At 35.0% G+C, this 24,475-nt stretch overlaps 1 protein-coding gene across 3 annotated transcripts; it reads left to right on the forward strand.

The window, feature by feature from the left end:
• The first annotated feature begins 1,008 nt into the window (after positions 1-1,008).
• On the forward strand, positions 1,009-4,171 carry LOC145046311 (serine/threonine-protein kinase D6PK-like). 3 transcript variants are annotated; one of them, XM_078994598.1, is made up of 4 exons: positions 1,009-1,265; positions 1,379-1,410; positions 2,135-3,007; positions 3,090-4,171. In XM_078994598.1, the coding sequence occupies exons 3-4, from the start codon at positions 2,214-2,216 to the stop codon at positions 3,967-3,969; spliced, it is 1,674 nt and encodes a 557-aa protein (XP_078850724.1). In that variant the 5' UTR covers positions 1,009-1,265; positions 1,379-1,410; positions 2,135-2,213; the 3' UTR covers positions 3,970-4,171. The 3 variants fall into 3 exon arrangements, with proteins under 3 accessions (XP_078850724.1, XP_078850723.1, XP_078850726.1); XM_078994597.1 differs by lacking the exon at positions 1,379-1,410; XM_078994600.1 differs by lacking the exons at positions 1,009-1,265; positions 1,379-1,410 and adding an exon at positions 1,533-1,659.
• The last annotated feature ends 20,304 nt before the right edge of the window (positions 4,172-24,475 follow it).

Below are 24,475 nucleotides of genomic sequence, written 5' to 3' on the forward strand. Positions count from 1 at the left end.
AGAATGAAACGTTGATTGGGTACTTCAGACACCACATTTACCAACAGAATAGTTAATATTTTAAGGTGCTGACAATATGCAAATAATTTGGGAAAATCAATTTATTTGGAGCATGAGATCCAGTGTTGTAGATGAATTGTCTTCAAACTCTTATTACCTTTAAAAATGATTTTGAGATGACCCCAAGACATACTATGGAGAAACGACATGTTACAAGATTGGGTGGAGATCGATTGATATGGTATCATATATCCATTATAATACGATTGCATCAAATGTTGTCATAGGGCATTATACTGACACATCTTGAAGTATAATACATACCAACACTTGGTATGTCAGGGCATGGAGGCGGAAAGGCTCTCCAAGATACATATTGGACTTTATCTCAATCTCTAGAGCAACTGGAAGGTCTGGACGTTGGACACATTTAAAGCAAAATGAAACGAAGAAAGTTTAAAGGCAAATGTGTCACCGACTTGATGGCCATGTTAGTCGAGACATCACATGCTAGGCGACAAGGGTAAAGAAAAACAAATTGAACAAAAAATGATAAGGGAAGAGGTGAGATGAATATTTAGGGTTTGTTTGAAACCATGGTTTCAAACAAATCTCCGTTCTTATACAATGATTGAAACATATAACACAAATATATAGAGTATACAAACAAATCTCCATTCTTATACATTGATTGAAACAAAATCTAGTCCAAATTAATATAAAGCTACCAAGCTATAAATCGAGTTTAAGTTTATAGTTTAAAAGTCGTAGGTAAAGTCAACCACGAACTTGTTGCAACTCGTTTATAACACCAGTTTCTAATCTAAAAGCAGCCTTTTTCATCTAAAAACAATTCACAGAAAAAAAAAACTACCATACTTTTTTATTTAGGCAAGACAAGAAAAGAAAATTTCTGAGTTGCCTTAAAAGCTAAAACCATGATGTACAGGTTGGAACCAAAGAAGCCCCATATGTTTTCTTTCTTTGAGATCAATATAATAATACCAAGAACGTGGCAAAACTTTAACTTTACCCTCGATTCCTCAAATTCTCCTTCTCTCTCCTCCATTACACAAAGACCCAACTCCATTTTCTTCCCCCTTTTCTCTGTATTCTCCTCCACCACAATTTTGGAAGCGAGAGCTCACTCCCTTCTTCCTTCCCTCCATTATATATCTCCCACTTCAACTATTCGGAGCTGTAAGTCGATTGTTGATTAAGGGCTGAACAGAAACCCTAAAGTTCTGATCTTTGCAGACCTTCAGGTTCGTTTTTTTTAATGGTTACTTTTCTTTTTTACTTTTTCATAAATGCTCATCTGATTGTTAATGCAAGTGGGTTTTGCTTTTCATGTGTTCTTGGTTGGTTTTTGGATTAGGGTTCTTTGGTAAAGATTTTAATGGAAGAGAGGTGGGTCTATTTTCAAGATCTGTCTGCTTTTCATATACCCTTTTACTTTTTACCTTTTTTTTTTTTCTTCATGGGTCTCTTCTTATCTTGTCGTAGACTTTGATTGCTATGTGCAAGATGTTTATTTCATCACATCGTTTTCGAAATCCAGTTATTGGTTTCTTGATAAATTAATTGGTTTCAGAGACACCAATGAAAGCTTACTCTTGTAGAATAACATAAAGCTTGATCTCAGATATAGTTATTTAGGTGTGCAAATCATTTCCACAGTTTTTACTGCCCTATTTTTTTTCCCCCCCATTAATAATAGTTTCTCGAACTTGTAACTGGGTTTTCTTAATATTTTGTAACTTTCCAGATTTGTTTGTTGATACGATTTTGGTGTGATCTGTTGCCTAAATTTCACTGGCATAATCTTGAATTTCATTTGTAGTTCCTTAAGCTTGTGATCTGGGTTTTCTTAAATATTTTGTAAGTTTCCTGATTTGTTTATGATTTTATAACTTTGTTGATTTGTTTCTCGATAGTTTGCTTTCCATTTTTATTTTCTTGAGTTTTGGTGTGCAAATTGTTTGTATAATATATCTTGATATCCATTAATAGTTTGTTGATGTTCAAAATGAAATTTCTTGATTTCTTTGCGAATTTGCAACTTTCTTCCATGAACATCAAGTTTTAGTTAAAGCTTGTTTTGAATGGTTATTACAATTATTTATCTGTGCAGGCAGGCAGGCTTTCCTGAGTCGGAGATGCTACTCTAGTTTTGGGTTTTGATTGATCAAAAGAAATTTGCAGTTTCTTAAATGGATTCGAGATCTATTAGTAAACTAATGGTAGAAAGCACATGTGACGATGATGCCACAAAAAGCAGCAGCTGCTTAGAGCCTGCAACTCCAACAAAATCAACCGAAAAGATGGAAATAGAGTCTAAAAAGTCAAACCGGAAATGTTTAGGCGATAAAATAGAGACTGAAGATACATTTGATCCAGAAAAGAGTTTATCGGGTCAAGGAACTTCAAAAAACAGTTCGGTATCTGGTAAATTAAGTGACGGAGTTAGCAGCATTACAATAACAAGTGGGAGTAGTAAAATGAATGAAAGGATGGATCTTGTTGAGAGTGGGAAGAGCAGTATGTGTAGAGGAAGCACAAGTACGGATGTAAGTGATGAAAGCAGTTGTAGTGGTTTAAGCAGCAGTGTGAGCAAACCGCATAAATCAAACGATTCAAGATGGGAAGCGATCCAGGCCGTTAGATCAAAAGATGGGGTTTTGGGTCTGAGCCATTTTAGATTGTTGAAGAGATTGGGGTGTGGTGATATTGGGAGTGTTTATCTCTCTGAACTCAGTGGTACCAAATCTTATTTTGCCATGAAGGTTATGGATAAAGTCTCCCTTGAAAGCCGTAAGAAATTGTTACGCGCACAGACAGAAAGGGAGATTCTACAGTCTCTGGATCACCCCTTTCTTCCAACTCTCTATACTCATTTTGAGACCGATAAATTCTCTTGTTTGGTTATGGAGTTTTGTCCAGGTGGCGATTTGCACACTCTCAGACAAAGGCAACCCGGGAAGCGATTTTGCGAACAGGCTGTAAAGTAATATGTCTTTTTTTTTTTTTTTTTTTCTTGTTTCTGATTCTACTGGATGAGATTATAAGAATTTGTATTGTATTTGTAGGTTTTATGTTGCGGAAATACTCCTTGCTATGGAGTACCTACACATGCTGGGGATAATCTACCGGGACTTGAAGCCGGAAAATGTTCTGGTGAGGGAAGACGGACACATAATGCTTTCCGATTTTGACCTTTCCCTTCGATGCTCCGTGAGCCCGACACTTGTGAAATCGGCGTCTTTAGACAACGAACCCCTCGGAAGGAACTCAGGTTATTGTGTTCAGCCCGCATGTATCGAGCCCACTTCTTGTATCCAACCCTCCTGTGTGGTCCCCACGTCGTGTTTCTCGCCCAGACTTTTTATGAGCAAGTCCAAGAAGAAATCATCAAAGGCCAAACCGGAGATCAGACACCAGGTGACACCGCTACCGGAGCTGATGGCGGAGCCCACGGGGGCCCGGTCGATGTCGTTTGTGGGGACCCACGAGTATTTGGCTCCTGAGATCATTAAAAACGAAGGGCATGGGAGTGCGGTTGACTGGTGGACGCTTGGGATCTTCTTGTACGAGCTTCTGTTTGGGAAGACTCCGTTTAAAGGCTCTGGGAACCGAGCCACTTTGATGAATGTGGTGGGTCAGCCGTTGAGGTTTCCGGAGTCACCCGTGGTTAGTTTTTCTGCTCGGGATTTAATCAGAGGTTTGTTGGTGAAAGAACCACAACACAGATTGGCTTATAAAAGGGGAGCCACGGAGATCAAACAACATCCCTTCTTTGAAGGTGTTAATTGGGCCTTGATTCGCTGTGCCAGTCCACCCGAGATTCCCAGACCGCTTGAGATTCCTTCGCCCCCGGTGGCAGCCGAGAAAAAGGTTGCTACCAATACCATTGCGGTTGCACCCGAGAAAAAGGGGTCGGATAATTATCTTGAGTTTGATTTCTTTTGATGTTTTTTTTTTTTTTTTTCTTTTTTTTTTTTGATGGATTGGGAAAAAGATTAGAGTTCCCGGAGCTCTGAAGTAAGTGAGGCCGTTGAGTAGTCGGCCATTGTTTGATTGATGTTTATTCCGTGTATCAATGTAAACAGCAAAGAACAAACAGTTGCAATTCTGTTTTTATTGAAAAAAAAAGACGATATTTTTGTGACTAGTGTTACTGTTAGTGTTGTTGGTATACAATCAACTCAAGAAATAATTGTATGGACATGTTATAGATAGATACACTGATACACTATCACTATGGTAGTCCCTACTCCCTCGGGTGTTGCATCCTAACAGAGTAGCTTATCGTTTTCTCAATTATTTTTATTTTATTTGTGGAATTAGATTCTTTTTGGTAATCTTATCGTGTTTGATTTTGACTGAACAAAATTTCGGCCTAGACTTTTTCTTTCAGACGAAAATAGTGTCAGCTGACACCTAAAGTTGACTCTATTTTGTTATATTTTATCTGCATTAGGTTTAATTGGTAATCTGAAAACTTATTATACGTTACCTTCAAATGATTTGATTATAATATTTCATAGAAGCTGGTTTGTTTATTGGTAATTTAGGTTTCTAAGTCTTACTTATTAACTATTTATAAAAAATAAAAAATTAAATATTTTCATTTGTTACTGAAATTGTCTACATATCCGTTTTTTCATCTCTGTTAATTTTTGGTGAGATGGATTAGATTTAATTTTGAGATTGGTGTAGTTCGTACATTGTAGATTGTGACGTGTGGATTGGAAATGATGTGTGGTATACTACTTGATTTTATGAAAAGCTACAAGAATTATTGTCTTTAGTTATCCAATATGTCGGCCTTGAGATCCAATCAAACCATCAATTACTTTTTGTACTTTTTTTATTTAATTATATTTTATCAACAATGTATCTTTTCCGGTTAAGTTCACTGTTTGTAACCAAAAGATTAATGGTCTAGCGGTATGGAGTGATCATCTCATATGAAAGGTCAGAAGTTCAAGTTTCAGTGGAGACATAAATGGTTATTTAAAAGTAGATTAGTTAGTTTGCCGTTCCAAAAAAAAAAAAAAAAAACTAAACTGTTGTATACCAAAAAGGCTTATAGTCTTAAAGATATTTGATATTGTTCTCTTTTTTTGAAGTTGAGGATTGAAATCCCATCGTGAACATAAGTGAATTTAAAGTATAGTTTAAAAGTTGGTTACATTTTTCAGAAAAAAAAAAAAACTAAATTGTTGTATCCTTTGAAATTAAAAAATAAAAATCACTAAAATTAACGGAATTGATGATTTTATGTTCTTATGTTTGACCGTAACAAAATTATAAATGAGTTTAAAATTTCATATAATAATACTTTAATTCTCTTTTTTATGTTTTAACAAGCACAAAGATTTATTTGCAATCAATATATATATATATATATATATATATATATATATATATATATATATATATATATATATATATATATATATATATATATATATATATATATATATATGTGAATTTAAGATGTAGTTTAGGAATATGTTAGATTTGCTATTTAAAAAAAAACTAAATTGTTGTATCCTTTGAAATTAAAAAATAAAAATCACTAAAATTAACCGAATTAATGATTTTATGTAATTGTATTTGACCATAACAAAATTATAAATGAGTTTAAAATTTCATATAATAATACTTTAATTCTCTTTTTTATGTGTTAACAAGCACAAAGATTTATTTGCAATCACAAATATATATATATATATATATATATATATATATATATATATATATATATATATATATAAAGTTCGTTCACACATTTTAAACCATATTCACAGAGATTCATAAAGTTCGTTCATGCATTTTATATTAGGCTGGAGGGAGTGGTGTCATTGAAACCGCACTTCCTTCTATGCCACATAGATAACAACTCATATTTTTTTCTCATTTTATCAATTTGAAACCATAAGGTGGGAGTGAGAAAACGGTTAGGAGAGAGAAAAAAAAAAGAAAAAGAAAGAAAGATGATTGGTTGAGAGAGAGAGAGAGAGAGAGGGGAGTGCACCTATGGAAGGCCTCAATGCGGCTTAGACCGCACCTGGACCACACCCATGGGGCGGTGTGCGTGATGATGTAGCGGGTGGAGTGCGGCCTAGACCGCACCCACTCCCTCTGGTCTTATAGAAATGCAACTACATTTCTATGGTTCAATCATAGAAGCAAAGAATGTGGCTTAAACTGGACAAATTAGAACTTCAACCATTTTTGTAGTCCGTAATGTAATTGCATTTCAATTCATTTTTTTTTTTTGTTTTTTCCTGTCCTTTGTACTTTTGTTTGTCCTCACTAGTGACTTGCTAGAGACGGATCTTCCTTATATATATTATTCTCGTTTGCTGCTTCAAAAAAAAAAAAAAAAAAAAAGAAAGAAAGAAAGAAAACAACTCTCACTTCCCTTGTGCTTTGTGAATTGTGAATATGATTTAAGAACTTAAAATCATCAATTTGACTATGCTTAATGGTCTTGGCCTTGGCCGAAAAAGACCCAATCATACTAGAGTACTAGACCCTATTAAATGTTGATGCTTTTACGAACTACGACATTTAGTTTTAGTGTTCAATTTGAATTTCTTAAGTCCATATTACAACCGAGCTATTGGGTCTTAATCTTATGTATATACTTTTTTTCTTGTATATAATATATAGTATGATGAAAAATAATTAATATTTCAGTTTTCATGAATTTAATTCCAATAGGTTACAAACTCACATTACATAATTGCAACTGTTACATTTTATTTATTTATTTATTATTATTATTACTATTTTTAAATATAGATGATAACCTACAAATAACGATACGATGCATCAATACCTCACTATTTTACAGTATTTGGAAAGTAATTCGTATTGAAGATTTTTTTTGTAGAGGTAAGTAGTATACATATATTTATGGAGCCATCCTCAGCACTAGCGGCGGTGCTTACAGGGGTTTTTGGTCAAATTGGGTTGTGTTTCTGTTGTCGCCGTTTCCGTAACTTTTTAAGACGGCTTATTGATTGCCTACGTCATCCACATCCTCCACCTCAACGACCGGTTTCTGCTAATGAAATCTTGCATACCATTAAAGAGAGATATCAATCTTGATTTGCTAGTTTCCATCTCTTAACTATATATTTAGTGATTCCAACAAGCATGTTGATGTGTAGATGTCTAGTCATGTGACTTGCGTATAAGCGATGTAAGTGGGTGTCACAAATTATCAAATAATAAAATGATATATCTTACAGGTTCAACGTAATTAAGTCGATGTCTTATGTATGTTACAAAGAGCATGGTCATATATAGGACGTTTGTATGAAGGAAAAAACTATTATACCTACTATACATGTGTTGAGGCTAGTTTATGTGGTATGAATTCATGATTAAATTGTGGCCTTTCTAACTACGTACAAATTTTCCTAGAAATCTTTAATAAATATATATTAAGGATGCAATTTATTTGTAGAAATTTTTTTGTTTTCACAAAACCTTTATAAGATAAATAAAAAGATAAAAAAACAATTTTGATTGGATATTTTGTCCATAGTTTTTCAAAAAAAAAAAAAATCATTTCTTTCTAAATTATATATAACTTGGAAATTTGATATTGTTGTTTTCAATACTTTTTCATTTTTATTATATATATATATATATATATATATATATATATATATATATATATATATATATATATATATATATATATATATATATTATCTATTGGTTTTCCATACCCATGACAAGATAAAGAAATGATGCCCATATGTTCATATGTTTGTACCGAACAATGCAACAAATGTGTATTTTATTTATTTATTATTATTATTATTTTTTTGAACCGACAAATTAACCTACTCCTATGTAACGCCCCGTTCTTGAAATATCTATTTATGGGTTCCCGAGATCAAGAGTAAGGGCGTTCCGGTCCTTAATGTGGATATAGAGTTGGCGAGAACGGACTTATGATGGAGGAAATGTTGTAAATTAAAGATATTGGCAGCAATGGTCCCTAAGGGGGAAGTTTAGCAAAGGGGTCCCATGCATGCCAAGCATGCACACATGTGTTTGGCTGGGTACGCCCAACGTAAGTTGGACGTACGCCCATCGTAATGAAGGAAAGGAACGCGGGGGTCTCTCGACATACGCCCAATGTACGTCTATCATTCAGAAACCCTAAATTTAGGGCCAGCCACTATATAAGGAACATAATGGTTCTCACCCTAGCCTCCATAAACACTCTCTCATCCTTAGAAGCCCTAGATAGCCGTTCCACCTCCATTGTTGGGTGTGTTTGACCTTGGAAAACTTGTTTTGGCAAAGGAGAGCCAAGAAGAAGAAAGAGGAAGTTGTCAAAGAAGGAGTGGGGGTGGCTGGAGCTCGTAGATCTGGAAAGGGATCACCTTCTAAAGCCATTTTGAGGTAAAAAGTCTCTGGCTTGACAATCATATTGTGTAGATCTATGTGTTGTGAAGTTTTGACATCATTCTTGTCCCAAAAACCTCATCTTGATGCATGATTCGAGTTGGCTGAGATTGGCTGTCCTTTTAGACCTTAGGAGAGGTCCGGAGTAAGAAAAATGAGGTCCCAAGGGCTTTGGTTGTCTCATATGTGTTATAGATAGGTCTTAATGGATTAAGACCTTGGATTAAGAGCTTTATGGACGTCCCAAGTAATAAAGTTTGAGACTTTATGGATCCTAGACATATTTGGTCTATGGATATGAAGTTTGGGCTTAAGAGATTAAGCCATTAAGAACTTATGTGGATTTGTTGATCAGCGAGATTACGCCCCGCGTATATGATAGTACGCCCAACGTAGTGGGTATGTGTCCCGATTCCTGTCCGCGAGCATGGATGTACGCCCAGCGTACCAAGAGGGGTACGCCCAACGTACTCCCTCTGTTGGGTTTTCAATATTGGGCTTTGTATGAGAATTTGACTTTGGGCCTTGGCCCAATAAGAGGATGATGGACTTGATGAGTGTTATGGGACTTAGTCATGGACCAGATTGAGTAAAGGGTAAATTGGTCAATTTACCCTTGGAAGGATATTGTGCTTGGACTAATGGTTACTTTGCTGCTTTGGATAGTTCGGGATTTTTGGTGAGTCGGTGGTTTGGGAATCTGCTTCTTCGGTCCAGAATTTCGGCAGTTGCAAGGTGAGTTATCATCACTATATCGATAGGGTCTACGGCACCAATACCGACCCTTTATCGGATGGAAATCCGGGTAGTTGTTTGTTATGTTATTGCTTTGCTATGTTGCATCCTGGTAGTTAGGATGATATATGTTAGTGACCGGTTAGGTCGATATCCTGGTAGGGACGTGCTATGTATGTGATCTGCTAGATTGGTTGATTTATTATGAATTGCTATATGGTTATATGTTTATGTGCACATGGTTGTCTGATCGGGATTGGGTTGAGGCGGGTCCTGCTTTGTGTTGTAGGCCAACATACCCAGGGCGGACCAGATATTCCAAAGGCCCAACGAGCGGTCCGGATAGGCTGTAGGCCCCACGAGGGCGGACCAGACGTGCCAAGGCTCGAAGAGTGGACCAGGCCGACTGAAGGCCCGATGCGGGCGGACCAGTCATACTGTAGACTTAGAGAGTGGACCAGGTGGGTTGAAGGCCCAGTGCGGGCGGACCAACCACACAGCAGAATCGATGGATATGGCTAGACTCGGAGGGTGGACCAGGTGGACTGAAGGCCTGGTACGGCGGACCAGTCACACAGTAGACCCGAAGTGCGTAGCTGTTCTGTGTTCTGTTATGATATGGCATGTTATGTGTGGTATATGTGGTTGATATTTTGGGGGTATCTCACTAAGCTTTCGGACTTACAGTTGTGGTTTAAATGTTTCAGGTACTTCAGGAGACCGTGGCAAGGCAAATGCGTGATCGTACCGCTCCTCATGTTTATGTGTTTTTGATGTGGTTCTGGAGAATTACTCTGATAATAAATGTATTGAAAACCTTTTTGTAATAACTTTATGAAATTGGGTTGTTTTTTAAAAGTTTAAATTAGTTGGAATTTTTATGGTCGTTACATCCTAAAACCATCTATGTCTCCTAATGAGATTTGAACCGATGACCTCTCATTTTATGAAACACAAATGCAATAAAATTTTTAATTAATTAAACTAGTCCACTTACAACTATATATTTATACCCTTCATAGTTAAATACATTACCAATACACATCCTATGTTCAACTAAAACTAAAACATAAGTTTAATAATTAATTAAACAAATGTGAATCCTTAATCAGGATTAAAGTCCAGGACTACATCTACATGGTAATATATGTTAATCAAGTCCATTTAACACTACATACGAAAAGTGATTTGTAGGTATACTATTTTAGTTATCTAAAACAAAACAATAATGAAACTAAGATAATAAAAAAAGATGAGTAATCTATTTAATTATGGAAGAGCTTTGAACTAAAAATCTCCGATTCAAATATGCAAGTGGTCAACTGGACTGCAGATTTCAAAATCACCACATGTTATCAATATTCGAACTCCAACTTTGAAAATCACTTAGTCATTAAAACACCATTTATTAAGCCGAACAAGAACTCCAAGAATTTGGGTCAGGATGAAATTAAAGAAAACAATTAAGCAAAAACATAAGGAGTGATTTACAACCTGGACAAACTTTATGTTTCTGTTTTGACTTAAAATAAGCAACTGATCTGAAAATTGAATAAAAAAATGAATTAGAAATCAAAATCCATTTTTCTAAAAATTACAAGCAACAATTAAAATTTTAAATATCATACACCTCCAAATATTCAATAAAAAATATACCTCCAAAGTCCTTAATCAGACATAGATTATGTATCTACAAACAAGGAGTTCAGAGAAATCAGAAAATTAATAAAAACTATTAAAATTAGAGAAATTAGAAATAAGATTAGGAGAGGCGATTACTACTGAGTTTAAACCGCATAGAGATATGGACATAACAATAGAAATCAAGAGAGTGGGGGTATCCAAAAATTGAGAGAAGAGAAAGGAGAGTTTAGAAAATTACACTTCATCGTATCCGAATAAGAGCCACTTGACCAATCGATGATTGGGAAAACGAATCAACATTTCGTCGTTCTAGGCTACGATAGGGAAAATGAAACCAGACTTGAAGTCTCGAAGCAACACAACCGATAGGGGCAGATCGATGATAATTAACTCATTTTTGGCCAGAATAATACATATAACATTAATAAATTGGACAAAACTTGTGCCCCCTCCTCTTTGATGCCCTTGACGTCCGCCCATCTCACCTGGGTATTGGGCCACACATGTATATATATATATATATATATATATATATATATATATATATATATATATATATATATATATATATATATATATATATATATATATCACACTATACCCCGATCTCTCCCCCCCTAAGCGTACCCTGATACTTACATCCACCCTCACCTTAAACCGTTGTGCACCCCCCATCTATACCTACCCTAACCTCACATCCAAACCTACACTCACACCCACACTCACACGATATCCACATCCACACTCCTATCCCACTTACATCCCACACCCCACCCAACCTACATCTACACCTTTACTCATACATAGACATGAAACTTTTGTGTTTCCATGTCATATATACATGTCAGCCACAAATTTACACGACATGAATTTGTAAAACATGAACACTGCATGAATTGGTAGACTTGTTTCGGGTATTTAATAAGAACACACCACGTAATTAGTTTGTATGACACACGACACGACACGAATAAACACAATTTTAATTGTGCTATATGAAAACACAGATTTACACGAGATTATAGACGAATTGTGTAGTTCCATTTCTTAAGATAGAAAAACATGCATCTATTTCGTGTTTATACGTGTATATACGTGCCGCCTGTCATGTATCTATACGTATTGCTTGTCATACAAATTTAATTCGTGTCTTATATATGTTTAAAAAGGCAAATTTGTGCAAGACACAAAAAACAAATATAAAATTTGTGTCTACATGAATAGACACGAATTAGAAAATTTTAAAACTTATATAAGAAAAACTCGTGTCATACATAAAATTAACATGTCTACACGCACCTACACTTATACTCCCTTACTACCTTACCCCACCGATAAGTGGACAAGTGGCACCACCAGAAGGGTGACACATGTCATGACCAAGTTAACCCCTTCCTCCTTAAGAATCGTTGACATGACACCACCATGAGTGTGCCACGTGTTACCATGAGAGCCAAGGGAGCCACTAAACCGGACATTGATGTGGTCTAATGAAAAGTCGCCATGTGACCGGGACGCGACGTGCTTTTCAAAATTTCCTATATATAGTGCTAATTTTTGTTTCATTTGGTGTTCATTTCCTCTCTAATCTTTCTCAAACTTTCCTGAGCCCCAGAGGCTCAACTTTAGGAGTTTTTAAGTTTTAGTAGTGAAGCTTGGAGCATCAGAGAGACCAACGAAATACAACTTTTGGTTTTAAAGTTCTGCTTGCACAGTTTCCAGTTATTCGCTAGAAAACCTATAAGTTAAATTATACTTTATGGTGATTTACGTATAACTTACTAGGTTATAACCCGTGTACTACACGGAAAGAGTACACAGACAATCATTTAGCAAATTTGATGCTTAGTTAATTGTTATTTTAAATTAATTTTGCAATACGATTTGAAGATATAAATAACATTATTTATATTTGGATTACTAATAAACTGGTTATGTTGTATAATGAGATATATAATTTAAAAATTAAAAAAAAACATAGATAAACAATCATTAAAATAACATTGCTTTATTTATAATTATAAAGTAAGGTAAAGTAATAATATTTTTCTTTTTTGAGAAAATATAAAATATTGTTGTTTTAGATTTAAAATAAAAATATGGTAATATTTTCGGTAAAAAACATGCTATTTATTGTTAAAAATATAAGTACCTTGTTGTTTTGAGTTTGCTATTAACCTATGACACAATAATGACAAATAAAATGAATAATGGTCATTTTTAATCATATTTAACAATAACTTGAACCCTTTTATATTTCAAACTAGGTGTGAAACCCCGCTCCGCGGGGTTCGGTTAAGACCATAGTTTTTCTTTATCGGTTATGTATGTGGTGTAGCGATAGGTAGTGTGTCGTTGATTGTTATATTTAAGATGCAGGGTTAATTAGTGTTAGTATGTGGGACACTTTACTAAAGAGGAGAACGTTTTATTTGGCTTCAATAATAATAAAGGCACTAAAATCAAATTTATAATACAATGTATTTTGTTTTTTGGTAAAAAAGTTTAAAAAAATTGAAAAAAACAAAAACAAAAAGATGAAAGGTAAAAGTACACTGCTATTTATTACATATACCAACTAGATATGAGAAAAAATGCAGGAAATAGCTGTAACGACCCAAAATTTAAGACTAAAAATTTATTTTAATAAACATTAATTAAAGCAAAATCATCAATCCAAAACATAAACAAAGTATTAATTTCCAAAACACATGTTCGTTATCAGAGTAAAACATTCCCAGACTGTCTAATCTATGGTGTGTGCTATGCGATCACCCCGAGCTCTTTCCTCCACTACTGGAAGTACCTGAAACCCAAACTGAAAACCATAAGCACGAAGCTTAGTGAGTTCCCCACCCTACCACATACCATGCATAACCACATACTACCCATACTGGGCCACGCCCGCTATTTCAGGGCCTCGCCCCTACCTCGGGCCTCTCCCGCTACAACAACCCTTTCGCTCCAGGCCTCGCCTGGCTTCGAGGCCCGCTCGGATACAGATCTGTTTAACTTAGGCCTCGCCTGTCACTGGGCCCCGCCCGCTAACATATAATAGCACATAAGCATATAAAAACACATAAGCTAACATATACTCACAAATCCTGTCCTGAGGCCTCGCCTATCTTGGGCCTCGCCCTTGTCCTGCTACTGATGACTCATGGAACCCTGTCCACGCCCTTACTGATAGTGAGATACAGGCCCAACCCACACTCACTCTTTCCCTAACTTGGGCCTCGCCCCTGTTCTGCTGCTAATGAGATGTGGAACACCATCCACACTCTGCTATTGGTGAGATACACGAACTCGCCCACACTCACCCCCTACCAGGCACATACATGTATCACACAGACAACAAGTATAAACTATCATATAAACCATTCCTTGGGCACCCACCCGCTATCATTGGACCTCGTCCTGAATATCATACTAGCATACTGTGCCTAGGGCTAACCCCCGGGTCTTCCTACTCGTATCTACATGGGCCAGCATTATGACCTTAGACCCATTCACACAAAGGGAAACTCACCTGCTCTTGCTGAACTTACTGATAACCCCTCTAGCTACTGCCCGACAACTCTTTGAACTCCTGCTCCACTAGCTCCTCGAGCTGCCAATATCAATGCAACACTTAGTCTAACTATCCCTCAAAAGTCAACTAAGTCAACTCTGGTCACAGTCAAGTCCTGGTCAAGGTCAACCTTACTCGCCGAGTCTGCCTGCTGACTCGCCGAGTTCACCGATTTCCGAGTCGTGACCTGTCCAACTCACTGATTCCCCACTCAACTCACTGATCCAAGTCTTAACTCGAAAGGGTTTGGGGTTTCGGGACTTGACTCGCCGAGTCCAAGAACAGACTCCCCGATTCCAAGGCAATCTTTAACAGACTTGCCGAGTTGTTCTTCCAACTCGCTGAGTTCCTGCCCAACTTTATGCTACTCGCCGAGTCCACTCAAAGGACTCGCCGAGTCCATTCAGATCTTCATACATGCAAAGGAATTTTGAGTCATGCATGGACTCCAAACTGTAGATCTGCCCTTCCCAAGCCTATTCCTCACGTAAAGTTGCAAACTTTACGTGTAGAGAAGGAGATCTAGGCTAAACACATCATAAGCTAGGGTTTAAGGCAAAGAGGCTCTATAATCAACTCAAGGGAAGTTACTTTATGCTTCACCAGGCCAAAATGAGCATAGATCCGAAGTAGCAACCTCAGATCTAGCTTCTGACTCGTATGAATATATAAACATGGCTTAAAAGCCCCAAAACTCATAACTAGAACAAATCCAAATGAAGGAAACAACTTAGTACCTTCAATAACTCTGAAAGGTTCCACAAGCTCTGGATCTAAGGCCAATACTTGAAGCTTCAATGATTTCCATCTACCCTCTTCCTTCAAATCACCCAAAAATGGCTTAGAAGCTTGAAAAAGTAACAATGGGGCTTAGGGTTGGGTGTTCTGGGTTAGAGAGGCAGTAAAGGAACCCTAGGGAAGAGTATGAGACGCTTAAATAGGCTCCAAGTCCAGGATTTAGGGTTTTCCTCGCTCAGACCAGACTCACCGAGTCCCCTTAGCCGACTCACCGAGTCATTCACTAACTCCTGAACCCGGATCCCGCTCGGACTCGCCGAGTTTCGCACTGGACTCGGCAAGTTGACCCTTTGACTTAGGGTTTTCTTTCCTTATTGGCCTACCTGATTTTGGGGTGTTACAATTGCAATGTGTTTTGGTTTTTGGTATAAAAATCAAATAAATTATTGAAAAAAGTACCACTTCCTCCACTTGTTTGACTCTAGTGTTGCATAGAAAAAGTCAAACATTATATTCAACACCAACTGTTTTATTATTTGCCTGTTTTTACACCATTGGTTTATTAGCAAAATCCAAAACAAAAGGTTTGCATGAAGTACTTGTCTTATTCATTAGTTGTAAATCCATAGAGATAGACAAAACTCCTAACTTCACAAGTGGATTACATACATACCAAAATAAACGAACAACCATAAGATGAAAATAACATAGTTGGTCCCTTCAGATTCATCATCTTTTCTATCTGCTTGTGCATCTGACAAACAACTATTGTTTCATGCTTGATGCATTCTGTAGAACCCTAAATAATCAATCTTCAGGTGGAAAATAATATAATTCCAATGCCATTATTAGATTCAATTTGTTAAAATTGGCTATATAAATAGAAAACAATATTTGTTGAATTGAATATTTGAGCATTAATTTAGGAATACAAATATCAATCTTATTATTTCGAAAACAGTAATTTGCAATTTTTTGGTCATAAAGTATGCATATGTAAGCTAAAGATCTATGTTTATAATCACAACTAAAATCACTTACTTGTTCCTAAAAGGTAAACATTTGGGCAAATTTTGTAGCAGATATGAGACAAAACTCCATAAGATCTTCATTGGTTGGATTTATAGAAACATGTAATTTGCCTCCTGTCTGCTCCCATATCTTAGACTCACTTCCTAGTTAATAAGGTTTGTAGTTTGCTAGGTTCTTAAATTGACAGACAAAGAAGACATGTTAGAAGCATTTTATTTTGGAAAATAATAATGGAATGTGTGACAAATTTAATTACAGGTGACTCCGGTCGAACTAACTTAAATTTGTTATCCATAGATTCTTAAACTGATATGTAGTTTTCAAAATCTACAAATTGATCTTTATCAGCTTCTTTTCACTTTTATCAATCGCATCATGGGAAATAAGTCAAAAACAAACTCAAAAAGATGGAATTTAGGAACGGAGAAAAAAGTAGAAGCTGGTGGAGAAGAAGTGCTTTCAAGAGAGGTAATAAACTTCAATAAATGAATAGCGGGATTTCTTATCAAGATGGTGAAAAAACATCTTATCGTGATGACGAAAATGCAAAATAATATATGAATGCACGATGAACTAACCAAGATCATGAACATACGATTTGATTTATATAGCTTCTGATGAGCAGAAAACACAAACAAATCAAACTAAGGAATGATGAAGTTCTGAAAATTATGCTACATAGGGAAAAATTAATCGAGTGGCCACCTAATCAGATATAAGAAAACTATGCTAACTGATGTGACTTCGGCTCCAACCACCTTCTCTAAGAGAGTGCTTCTGCATCGGAGACAGATCTGCAAGGTCACAACAGACAAGGCTGTTAGAGCCGCCCCAGGGACTGTGCCCCGGGAGCGGTCTCCGACGGTCAAGTTAGATCATCTGGTAGATATGAGATGGTTTTCTTTAACTAGAGAGAACCATCTTGGTGCTTATCATTACTGATCAACTTTATAAATAAGGTATAACAACATCAACAACCATATTAATATCAGTTCTCAAATCCATAACATTTACACATGTAGCTACAGAGTTGCAGCCTTCGGTGAATATTGTTAATGTAAAAAAAAAAGTACCAATTGTACATGTAATGACATAGTACTTTATAGAATGAGATTTTGGCATTTGACATAAATAATTTAAATGGCTACCCAGATGTTGACTGTCTTTTACCATCTCCAGGAACAGATGACAAAGTAATTGACGACATTAAGTCAATTTGTCAAACATGTACTGTAAGTGTCAATATATGTAAATAAGAGAAAGAACCTGTCTAGCAAGAATAATATGCTCCTTCCGATAAGTAGCACAGATAAAACAACGCTTTATTACTAAACCTGTGGAAAACACACTTTGAAGATCAGTATTAAAAAATTATGGTAATAGCCTAGAAGTTTATCTTTGCTTAGCGACGGACGCATGTATGGAAATGGGAACTCCATTCCCTTAAGCTCACTTTGATATATGAAATATATTTAAATATTATTCATTTCGGCTATTATGTTTATTATTAATCATTTGGATTCTGCTTAAAAAAAGACTAAGAAATCGGTTTATTTCATCCATTAGTTTCCTCATGTCCTCTATATTAGAAAATTTAAATATAAAAAGAAGAGAATGAAGTACCTGTTAGACCGTGGTTGTGAAGCCTACAACACAACCATATTGATAAGAACCGGTCACCTGTGACTTTTGCAACCACCCATTCAAAATTAAGTAACATATTTAAAGAAGCATCTGAAAAGATGAAAAATGTAATGAACGTTATGTGAAAATGGTAGGTCGATAAAAAATGGTATAATATTCGAAGATTATGACCTTTAAGAGTGATTGAACACTTGATCTGGAAGTAAAAATGAACGCTTAATCCAATAACACAATATACAATGTAAAAAAAATCCTAGAAGGCATGAACATACGATTTTAGAAAATCCCCTAAAACTAACACTCTTTGTGTTATTTCATAGCCTACTTGCAGAACATGATGGATTACTCTATAAACAAATCACCTGGAGTCTCAAAAGTCGGATCCTTGAAACTTCAAACTCAGATTCACTGCGTCTAGGCTGCTGCTTCAGCAATCATTCAAACGATTTATCATTTATACCTAGAGAATTAAGCAAGAAGTAAAACCGAAAAGACCAAAAAGAAATACAGAAAATCATTTCTTCTGTACATGTGGTTAAGAAGCTAAGGAATTATTTAATAAAATTACCATTTATAGTCGATGAATGACAATTGCAGGTGATGGTTTCTGCGGCCGATGATTATCGCGGTGGTGGTGAGCTGCTTCAATGAATATATTGTGTTGATTTACCATTTCTTCGCTACAAGGATTTATGATTAGCAGGTTTTATGATCCAACAATAGACCTGGAGGAGAAGATAGTCTCATGAATCCATCAAAATAGAAACAATAATTGGCCAAGTGATCGATTCAAATTGAAAGATGACACTCACATGGAACAAATAATCAAGGAGGCAGGTAACGGGAGCAAAAGGTGGAGCCGCTGCTTTCATCGTCTTTCCCATCTTCTAGTGTCACTATCCGCCTCTCAATCAATATGTATTTGTTGATTTCACTTGGAGAAATTGATTAGTACTAATAGTAAAATGGAACGAAACAGGGATTATTAGCCTATAAGATTTGAAGCTGAAGTTCATAAGTGAGGATTTTGGACTTTAATCAATCCAAAATTAAACCTGATGGGATGATGGTGGTGGGTTGCGAAGTGACATTGGTGGATTTCCAAGCAACACACACACACACACACACATATATATATATATATATATATATATATATATATATATATATGTGTGTGTGTGTGTGTGTGTATGTGTGTGTATGTTTCAGTTGCCGTCTAAGTCCATTTGCAGGGTGGATAGAGGATGATAACAGAGATGATATGAGCTTAATTAAAGACGATGAGTTTACCGAGGGATTTGAGAAGGACGATGAGGCAGTGGAGGGATCTGAGGTTATCGAGGCTGGAGAAGCATCAAGATAAGCAGAGTGAGGGGTTGGATAAGAATCGGTGGAAGGAAGGAATTGGAACACCGATTAACCTACATGTGTAGGGATAAAATGATCGGGAAACTGAAACTATTCCCAACACAAGTCCACACAAAATATGCGTATTGACATAAAATGACCCAAAGACAGATTTCAACATACATATATAAACAGAGGGTCATTTCTGCCAACCCCTTAGGAAGTTTACTGTTCCTAAGGGGTGCACAACTTATATATATATATATATATATATATATATATATATATATATATATATATATATATATATATATATATATATATATATATAATATTGTAAATTTCTTTCCTTTGTAGTACAAAAGGATTGGTTAATAGTCATATTTAAAGCATATAATCCCTTGTAAAACAAATATACATCATCATCCAAATTGGCCTTTTCTTAAAATCAAGATTTTTTTTGAAAGAGATGTTATTGTAATTGTTATGATATATATTTATTTAGAAATAATAGACATTTTATGTATTATGTTTAATAAATTGTGTGAAAATTTATTAAACTATAACAAATGTTAAAATTTGAGTTGGTTGAAATCTCACTTATTTGAAAGAGTTTTTCATGCCTTCAACAACTTCAAAGGTCCAAATCGGAGCAACCATATCAAATGTCTCTAGATTTTAAAGAACTAAAATATTTCATTTTTATTTATGTCCATCGTGTAAAAGGAAATTTAAGGTCAATTTTGTATTATTAATGTGTTTTGGTTATATTCTTGATTTATCGAAGATATTTTTCTAATGGTGGTGGTTCTAAGTTAATTTAGTTGTCTTATTGCTTAAAATTTTAGATTCTACATATATAGTAAGTCAACAAAAATGGAAAAATAATTTAAAAGTCATGCTCTCAAATTCCAAAATATTTTAAATTATAATTTGCATCCTTTTTAATTATAAAAGATTCAATGCATTAATTGAATACAAATAGAAAGCAATTTTACTGTCATCTACATAAGCACCTTGCATTTCATTGACCAGAAACACAAAGTTCAATATTAAAATTACCCTTTTACTAACTTAGATAATCACTTGTGTATTGCTTTTATGCTTGAATATTGATATGTACTAAATTTGTTTACTTTCTATTTATCACACTTTAAGCTTCCCTTATGTCCCTAATCATATAAGACTCTTCTCCTTATCCCCCTTAAAAAACTTCTAGTACTAAGTACTTTGTAACTGACTAACATAAAATGAAGAAAGAGAAAATAAGCATGTGTTTGACTTGACTTAAAATAGCTTTGACTAAATTGATTATTTCTTCGACGTTATTATGTATGTGTATCTTAAGGGTGGTCCAATACACAACCGACACACAAACATGAAAAACCTAAAAAGGGAATAAAAGGCTACAAATGACAAATCACAAGTACCTGAACTATATTCATTTGATATCTCGTTTGTTTTTCTCCATCATTTGAATAATGGCAAGGCAGAAGTTCTGCCCGTCTTAACAAAAACAAAGAGGCAGAACAGTAAACGCCCAACATTCTTACTCACTCTAGAAATTATAGATGTGGTATATTGAATTAAGATCAAAAATACAAATGAAGTAAAAAATTTGAGAGAAAATATGAGCAAGCACAAGTGGATTACATACATACCAAAATAAATGAACAACCATAAGACGGAAATAACATAGTTGGTCCCTTCAGATTCATCATCTTTTCTATCTACTTGTGCATATGGCAAAAAACTCTTGTTTCCTGCTTGATGCATTCTGTAGAACCTAAAAAATCAATCTTTAAGTGGAAGATAATATAATTTCAATGCCATTATTGGATTGAATTCGGTAAAATTAGCTATATAAATAGAAAACAATATTTGTTGAATTGAATATTTGAGCATTAATTTAGGAATACAAATATCAATCTTATTGATTTGAAAACAGTAATCTGCAATTTTTTGGTCATAAAGTATGCATATGTAAGCTAAAGATCTAGGTTTATAATCACAACTAAAATCACTTACTTGTTCCTAAAAGGTAAACATTTGGGTAAAGTTTGTAGCCAATGTGAGACAAAACTCCATAAGATCTTCATTGGTTGGATTTATAGAAACATGTAATTTGCCTCCTGTCTGCTCCTATATCTTAGACTCACTTCCTAGTTAATAAGGTTTGTAGTTTGCTAGGTTCTTAAATTGACAAACAAAGAAGACATGTTAGAAGCATTTTATTTTGGAAATAATAAGGGAATGTGTGACAAATTTAATTACAGGTGACTCCGATCGAACCAACTTAAATTTGTTATCCATAGATTCTTAAACTGATATGTAGTTTTCAAAATCTACAAATTGATCTTTATCAGCTTCTTTTCACTTTTATCAATCGCATCATGGGAAATAAGTCAAAAACAAACTCAAAAAGATGGAATTTAGGAACGGAGAAAAAAGTAGAAGCTGGTGGAGAAGAAGTGCTTTCAAGAGAGGTAATAAACTTCAATAAATGAATAGCGGGATTTCTTATCAAGATGGTGAAAAAACATCTTCTCGCGATGACGAAAATGCAAAATAATATATGAATGCACGATGAACTAACTAAGATCATGAACATACGATTTGATTTATATAGCTTCTGATGAGCAGAAAACACAAACCAATCAAACTAAGGAATGACGAAGTTCTGAAAATTATGCTACATAGGGAAAAATTGATCGAGTGGCCACCTAATCAGATATGAGAAATATATATTAACCAATTTCATTATAAGCGTATAATGAAAAATATATAACCTATGTAATTTCTTCTGGTGTACTTATCATTACTGATCAACTTTATAAATAAGGTATAACAACATCAACAACCATATTAATATCAGTTCTCAAATCCATAACATTTACACTTGTAGCTACAGGGTTGCAGCCTTCGGTGAATGTTGTTAATGTCTGAACAACAGTACCAATTATACATGTAATGACATCGTACTTTATAGAATGAGATTTGGGCATTTAACATAAATAATTTAAATGGCTACCCAGATGTTGACTATCTTTTACCATCTCAAGCAACAAATGACAAAGTAATTGACGACATCAAGTCAATTTGTCAAACATGTACTGTAAGTGTCAATATATGTAAATAAGAGAACACACCTGTCTAGCAAGAATAATGTGCTCCTTCCAATAAGTAGCACAGATAAACCAATGCTTTATTACTAAACCTGTGGAAAACACACTTTGAAGACTAGTATTAAAAAATTATGGTAATAGCCTAGTAGCTTGTGTTTGCTTAGTAACGGACGCATGTATGGAAATGGGAACTCCATTCCCTTAACCTCAATTTGGTATATGAAATATATTTAAACATTATTCATTTCGGCTATTATGTTTATTATTAATCATTTGGAATATGCTTAAAAAAAAGACTAAGAAATCGCTTTATTTCATCCATTAGTTTCCTCATGTCCACTCTGTTAGAAAATTTAAATATAAAAAGAAGAGAATGAAGTACCTGTTAGACCGTGTTTGTGAAGCCTACAACACAACCATATTGATAAGAACCGGTCACCTGTGACTTTTGCAACCACCCATTCAAAATTAAGTATCATATTTAAAGAAGCATCTGAAAAGATGAAAAATGTAATGAACGTTATGTGAAAATGGTAGGTCGATAAAAAAAATGGTATAATATTCAAGATTATGACCTTTAAGAGTTATTGAAAACTTGATCTGGAAGTAAAAATGGACGCTTAATCCAATAACACAATATACAATGTAAACAATCCTAGAAGGCATGAACATACGATTTTAGAAAATCCCCTAAAACTAACACTCTTTGTGTTATTTCATAGCCTACTTGTAGAACATGATGGATTACTCTATAAACAAATCACCTGGAGTCTCAAAAGTCGGATCCTTGAAACTTCGAACTCAGATTCACTACGTCTAGGCTGCTGCTTCAGCAATCATTCAAACGATTTATCATTTATACCTAGAGAATTAAGCAAGAAGTAAAACCGAAAAGACCAAAAAGAAATACAGAAAATCATTTCTTCTGTACATGTGGTTAAGAAGCTAAGGAATTATTTAATAAAATTACCATTTATAGTCGATGCATGACAATTGCAGGCGATGGTTTCTGCGGCCGATGATTGTCGCGGTGGTGGTGAGCTACTTCGATTAATATATTAGGTTGATTTACCATTTCTTCGTTACAAGGCTTTATGATTAGCAGGTTTTATGATCCAACAATAGACCTGGAGGAGAAGATAGTCTCATGAATCCATCAAAATAGAAACAATAATTGGCCAAGTGATCGATTCAAATTGAAAGACGACACTCACATGGAACAAATAATTAAGGAGGCAGGTAACGAGAGCACAAGGTGGAGCCGCTGCTTTCATCGTCTTTCCCGTCTTCTAGTGTCACTATCCGCCTCTCAATCAATATGTATTTGTTGATTTCACATGGAGAAATTGATTAGTACTAATAGTAAAATGGAACGAAATAGGGATTATTAGCCTATAAGATTTGAAGCTGAAGTTCGTAAGTGGGGATTTTGGACTTTAATCAATCCAAAATTAAACCTGATGGGATGATGGTGGTGGGTTGCGAAGCGACATTGGTGGATTTCCAAGCAACATATATATATATATATATATATATATATATATATATATATGTGTGTGTGTGTGTGTGTGTGTATGTGTGTGTATGTTTCAGTTGCCGTCTAAGTCCATTTGCAGGGTGGATAGAGCACAATAACAGAGATGAGAGGAGCTTAATTAAAGACGATGAGTTGACAGAGGGATTTGAGAAAGACGATGAGACGGTGGAGGGATTTGAGCTTATCAAGGCTGGAGAAGCATCGAGATATTCAGAGTGAGGGGTTGGATTAGAACTGGGGGAAGGAAGGAACTGGAACACCGATTAACCTACGGGTGTAGGGATAAAACGGGATAAAATAACTGGGAAACCGGGACTATTCCCAACATCTTTCCACACAAAATATGCATATTGACATAAAATAACCCAAAGACAGATTTCAACATACATATATAAACAGAGGATCAGTTCTGCCAACCCCTTAGGAAGTTTCCTATTCCTAAGGGGTGCACAACTTTAATATATATATATATATATATATATATATATATATATATATATATATATATATATATATAATATCATATTGTACATTTCTTTCCTTTTTAGTACAAAAGGATTGGTTAATAGTCATAGTTAAAACATATAATCCCTTGTAAAACAAATATACATTATTATCCAAATTGGCCTTTTCTTAAAGTTAGGATTTTTTTTGAAAGAG

Source organism: Lactuca saligna, chromosome 5 (assembly GCF_052625555.1).
Source record: "Lactuca saligna cultivar CGN05327 chromosome 5, ASM5262555v1, whole genome shotgun sequence".
Classification (NCBI taxonomy): Eukaryota; Viridiplantae; Streptophyta; class Magnoliopsida; order Asterales; family Asteraceae; genus Lactuca; species Lactuca saligna.